We start from the raw sequence: 6,124 nt of genomic DNA on the forward strand, positions 1-6,124 counted from the left end.
ACTTCGTATATTTTACCCCAGTGTCACTTTGATGGCATGCACTGCTCTCTCACTCAATGATAATAATAATAAAAAAAATAATAATAATGATAATTTAGATGAAGAAAAGAAAATTCAAGTGGTAGGCATGTTAACTTCATTCAAATAGACATATTGTATTTAATACTTCATGAACAACCTTTTAAGCATTTGAAATGTCAAAAAACGATGTATGTTAACTAACCCTCATCATCATCATCATTTAGTGTTTACTTACCATGCTGGCATGTGTTAGATGGTTTGACTGGAACTGGTAAGCTGGAGGGCTGCACCAAGTTCCAATCTAATTTGGCATGGTTTCTATGGCTAGATGCCCTTCCTACTGCCAACCACTGAGTGTAAAGAGTGCTTTTTATGTGCCACCAACATGGGTGCCAGTTATGCGACACTGGTATCAGCCACAACTGTGATTTCACTTGGCTTGACAGGTCTTCTCAAGTACAGCATAACGCCAAAGGTCTCGATCACTTATCATTATCCGCATGAGGCCCAACATTTGAAGGAAGCTTTTTACATGCCACTGGCATGGGTGGCAGGTACATGACTACAATTTCACTTGGCTCCATGGGTCTTCTCAAGCATGGTATATCGCCAAAGGTCTCAGTCACTTGTCATTGCCTCCGTGAGAACCAACATTCAAAGATCATGCTTCACCACCTTGTCCCATATCTTCTTGGGTCTACCCCTTTCTCCCTTGGGTTTAAGAGAAAATAAATAAAAAGAAAGCAAGTCTCTGCTAGAACTTTTCTCTTGTGTGTGTGATTGTGTGTATGTGTGATTGTGTGTATGTGTGTGTGTGTGTATGTGCATGTATGTTTATGTCTCCTTGTCTTGACATCATGTGATAGTTGCAAATAAGTGTCACTGATATACAAGCAGTGTCATTCATTTCCAATATTCTGTGAAAACATGTCTGGTTATGGGAAAACATTTTACTTGGAAGCAGATGAAAGTTCACAAGAAGGACATTTGGTCATTAAAATGTCTGCCTCAATAAATTTCATCTGACCCATGCATGCATCGAAAATTCAGCATGAAATATGATGATGTGATGCAGTATGTATGTATTATCATTTAGTATTTGTGTGTAGCTATGTAGCTGCTATGTTAGTCAAAACATTCAGTAATCTTTTGTTTCTTTCAGGTATGATATCTGCACATACAAAAACAAACCATGTGCAACACTAGGTAAGTTGCATGTATATTCTTTCTTCCCCTCTGTCATCATTATCACCACTACCACCACAACCACAACCACCACATCATCATCATTGTCATCATCACCATTTTCGTCATTGTCATCGTTGTTGTCATTGTCATCATCATCATCTTCGTCATCAAAATCATTTATTCTTCCTCTCTTTTTGCAACTACCACTACTTCTATCATCATCATTAGAGTGTTGGACAAAATATGACTGAGACACAACAGATTTGCTGGGATCACTAAAAGTGTTTAAATCATACCAAAGTTTTTTATGCTTCACCTTTGCACAATTGATAAAGAAATATGTTAGAGTTGAGTCAACTGACCATACCACCTTCTCTAAAACTTAAGCTTAATGCCTGATCATCCTTAGTTTAATATTATTCTACTATAGATTATAAACATAAAATTTTAATGATTACTATAAAATGACATTAAAGATATGATCTATTATATATGTATTGTATTAATGAGGATGATTGACTGATGAATAAATATTTAAAATTAAGTTTAAAAGGCACAGGCATGGTTCTGTGATAAGCTTTCTTCCCAATGACATGGTTCTGGGTTCAGTCCCACTGCATGGCACTTTGGGCAAGTGTGTTCTACTATAGTTCCTCCTCCTCTGCCTCCTCCTCTTTTATCATTATGCAGCCCACATTTATATTTGGTGATAGATTTCAGAAGCTTTAATATGAACTGAAATATAGTTAAGTGTGGCTCTGTGTTAAGAAGCTTGCTTCCCAACCACATGGCTCCAGGTACACTCCCACTGCATGACACCTTGGGAAAGTGTCTTCTACTATAGCTTTGGGTTGACCAAAGCCTTGTGAGTGGATTTGGTAGATGGAAACTGAAGGAAGCCCGTTGTATATATATGTGTCTGCGTTTGTCCCCCTCCCCCACTTGACAACTGGTGTTGGTGTGTTCTCATTTCCATAATTTAGAAGTTTGGCAAAAGAGACTAATAAAATAAGTACCAGGTTTTAAAAAAATCAGTAATTAAAAACTCTTCAAGATGATGCCCCAGCATGGCTGCAGTTTAATGACTGAAACAAGTAAAAGATTACAAAAGAATAAAATATAAAAAAAGGATGAAGTGGAGATGAGAAGAAAAAGTAAATGAAATTAAATGATTAATAGAAACAGATTCCTCACATACCAAAAATATAAATTTTTAATGTATGCTTTTACAAATAATTCATGTTTAGATGCGTTTCTTTTTTTATCTTTAACAATATTTCTAGACAAAATTTGTTTGTATTTATTCAGGCCTGGCACCAGTTGCAGGAATGTGTGAAGAAGAAAGAAGCTGCAGTATAAATGAAGATATTGGTCTTGCCTCAGCTTACACCATTGCACATGAAATGGGCCACAAGTAGGTGAATACTCACAAAGAACTGACTATCCAGTTACAAACTGCATGTATGTATGTATGTGTGTATGTATGCATGTATGTATGTATGTATGTATGTATGTATGTATGTATGTATGGATGGATGGATGGATGGATGTATGGTTGTATGTATGTATGTATGTATGTATGTTTGTATGTATGTATGGATGGATGGATGGATGGATGTGTGTATGTATGTATGGATGGATGCATGCATGTATATATGTATGTATGTATGTTATGCATGCATGTATATAAGTATGCATGTATGTGTGTGTGTGTGTGTGTGTGTGTATATATATATATATATATCCCTAACTCCTGCATAACTGGTCATCTGCCATTCACTACCTCTGCCTTTCAAGACTTCTCAGGTTTTACAGTTACCACCTACCTCTCCTCCTCCCACTCATTCCCCATTTCTCACTTCCCTATATTCTCTTGTGTACTCCTGGTCCCTCTGCCCCACTTACTTCCACTCACCTCGTACCTTGAGGCTCCACCCAGACACCTTATCACTACTATTTTTATCTCTTTCCTGCTCCCTCAATCACTTCCATCTTTTCTTCTAAAGTCTGTGTTGTCATGTAGCTCCTTTACAGGAACAAACCTGTTCTGCACTGGCCTCTTTCTTCACATTTTTACCCTTCATTTTCTAGTACAAAACTGCCTGCTCAGGACTAGGTGTTGTGAAAGCTGCATGACAACTTCACTGCTACTTGTAACATGAAATAATTTAGTCAGTACACTCTGTAAAGTGGTTGGTGTTAGGAAGGGCATCCAGCCATAAAAGCCATGCCAAAACTGAGACACTGGAGCATGGTGCAGCCCTTGGACCCCTTAGATTCTGCCAAAGCATGTAACATGGATGTTAGATGATAGCAATGATGACGATGATGATGATGTATGATGTGTGTGTGTAAGTGCTACTATAGAAGAGTATTAAATGTGGAGAATGAATGAAAGAAAGGGAGTCTCTTCCGTGTGAACCCAATAGAGGGCCAGCCATTTGAGTTGACAGCAGCAAGATAGATAAGGTGATTAAGGATATGATGACAGGGAAAGCTTTTGGTCCATCAGGAATTATCGCTGAGATGCTTAAAATATCTGGCTGAGAAGGATAACACTCTGGTCACCTATATAGTTAATCAGGTTATTCAGGAAGGTGTCATCCCCAATGACTACTGTAGCAGCATTATTATTGTCAGCAGCTACAAAGGTAAGGGAGATGTGCTAGATAGAAGTAATTGCAGAAGCACCAAATTGCTGAACCAGGTCAATAAGTTACAGAAGAGTTATAGCCCAATTAATTCGGAACAGAATCAGATTAGATGAAATGCAGTTTGGCTTTGTGCTGGGAAGAAGTACTACTGATGCTATCTTTAGAGTCAGACAACTTCAGAAGTGTTTGGCTAAAAATAAACTATTGTATTTGGCATTTGTTGGCTTGGAGAAAATCTTCAATAGAGCCCCCCAGGATATAGGGAGTTCTGAAGAAGCTAGTGGGAGACAAGTGGCTTGTGAATGTTGTACAGGCCATGTACAGAGGCTTTGTCAGAAAGGTGAGAGTTAGTCATGAATACAGTGATGAATTTAGTGTACAGGTAGGCATTCATTTGGACTCAGTTCTAATTCTCCTCCCATTCATCATTGTTCTCCACGCCTTGACAGAGAGCTTCAAGACTAGCTAACTCTGGGAATTGCTATATGCCAATGATCTTGCTTACATAACAGATTCTGTAACAGAACTAGACAAGAAATTTCAGGCATAGAAACAAAATCAGGAATTGAAGAGCCTTGGGGTTAACTTAGCATAACCAAGGTTCTAATAAGCAAGAAAACAGACAAAACCATACCCACTTCAGATAAATGACTCTGTTCAATATGTAGGAAAGATGTAGGCTGAATTCCATGCAGTGTATCCAGTGTGAACTATGGACACACAAGAGGTGCAGTGGGATAATAGGAAGATTAACAGAGGAAGAATTGTTTGTATGTGGAAGATGCACAGCAGGAATAAAGTCTGTGGATACATGGAAAATTGGCTTTCTCAAATACACTGGAGGCTCTCTAGAGATAGTGGATAATTTCTGCTACCTAGAAGACCTAATTAGTAGTGAAGGGGGATGTATGGAAAACTCAGTTGCAAGAATATGAAAAGGATTGAGAAAATTCAGAGAGCTTTTACCTCTGTTGGCAATGAAAGGTCTCACTCTCTCTCTCTGAGTGAAAGGAAGATTGCATGATGCCTGTGCATGAACTGCAATGCTACATGACAGTGTGATGTGGGCCCTGAATGCAAAGAACATGCGAAAACTAGAGAGGAATGAAGTTAGTATGCTCCACTGGATGTGCAATGTCAGTGCACATGAGTGACAAAGCATTGGTGTATTGAGAGAAAAGTTAGGCATAAGAGGAATTACATGCAGTGTGCAAGAGAAAAAAGGGCTGCACTGGTTTGGTTATGCAATGAATATGGATGTGGACAGTTGCATAAAGAAATGATGGTCATTTAAAGTGGATGGAACACATAAGATGAAGTATTGAAGGGTCATCTCAAGGCACTGAATTTTATGAAGGAAATGACAAAAGACTGAGATATCTGGTGCCTTGCTGTACTCAAGAAAACCTATCCACCACCACAGAAGTGATATCCTAAAAACCACATCAGTATTGCTTGTCTGTGAGGAGCTCTGTCCAGCATCGAACACTTTTATTTCCCATTATCTTCCCCACCTACTATCTCCACCAATCACCACCTTTCTGTGTCTTCTGTCTGTGTTGTTAATGCCTTGCTTATCTGTTATCACTGTCAATGTCTTCACATATCCCTGCCTCTCCTGTATTCACTCTATCATTTGCCACTATCATCTGTCCCAATACAACTTTACCATCATCTCTTTCATTTTTACTCTCTTTATTTTACTTTCTGACACACATGCTCACTTTATCTTAATCTCTAATTCACTCGCCTTACTTTTCCAACTGGGGATCCATGTATCTAGTCTACAGCAAGACACCTAGCCCTGTCCCTCTATATCTTTAATCTCCCATAACTGACACAACGACACACCCCACTCAATATTACTCTCCACTCTCCACTCCCAACAGAGGGGTTTTTGTCTTGCAAGTTACGTGGTGATCCTGTTGGTATTGGAACCAAATAAAATACACTGGTGTCAGTACCACTTGAAAAGCACCCAGTACATCCAACTGTAGAAACCATGCCAAACAGACAATGGAGCCTGGTGTGGTTCCCAGCCTTGCCAGTTCCTGTCAAACTGTCCAATCCATACCAGCATGGAAAATAGACATTAAATGATGATAATGTTATATATATATGTATATGACTGATAGGATGTAAAATGTTTATATGAATGATGGAATGTGTGTATATATGATGGTATATAGGTAGACACCCAATATATATTTTGAAAATTTTTTCGTTTTTCAGTTTCGGGATGCAGCATGATGGTGCTGGCA

At 38.6% G+C, this 6,124-nt stretch overlaps 1 protein-coding gene across 2 annotated transcripts in view; it reads left to right on the plus strand.

The window, feature by feature from the left end:
* LOC106874289 (A disintegrin and metalloproteinase with thrombospondin motifs 6) overlaps positions 1 to 6,124 on the plus strand; it is a 54,253-nt gene that overhangs the window by 3,701 nt on the left and 44,428 nt on the right. The window contains exons 3-4 of one of the 2 annotated variants that reach the window (XM_014921964.2): positions 1,184 to 1,227; positions 2,518 to 2,623. In XM_014921964.2, the coding sequence (XP_014777450.2) occupies positions 1,184 to 1,227; positions 2,518 to 2,623 (150 nt within the window). Of the gene's footprint in view, positions 1 to 1,183; positions 1,228 to 2,517; positions 2,628 to 6,124 lie in introns of both variants that reach the window. The other variant, XM_052970618.1, reaches the window with a different exon arrangement.

The sequence above is a fragment of the Octopus bimaculoides genome, chromosome 9 (assembly GCF_001194135.2).
Source record: "Octopus bimaculoides isolate UCB-OBI-ISO-001 chromosome 9, ASM119413v2, whole genome shotgun sequence".
Taxonomy (NCBI): Eukaryota; Metazoa; Mollusca; class Cephalopoda; order Octopoda; family Octopodidae; genus Octopus; species Octopus bimaculoides.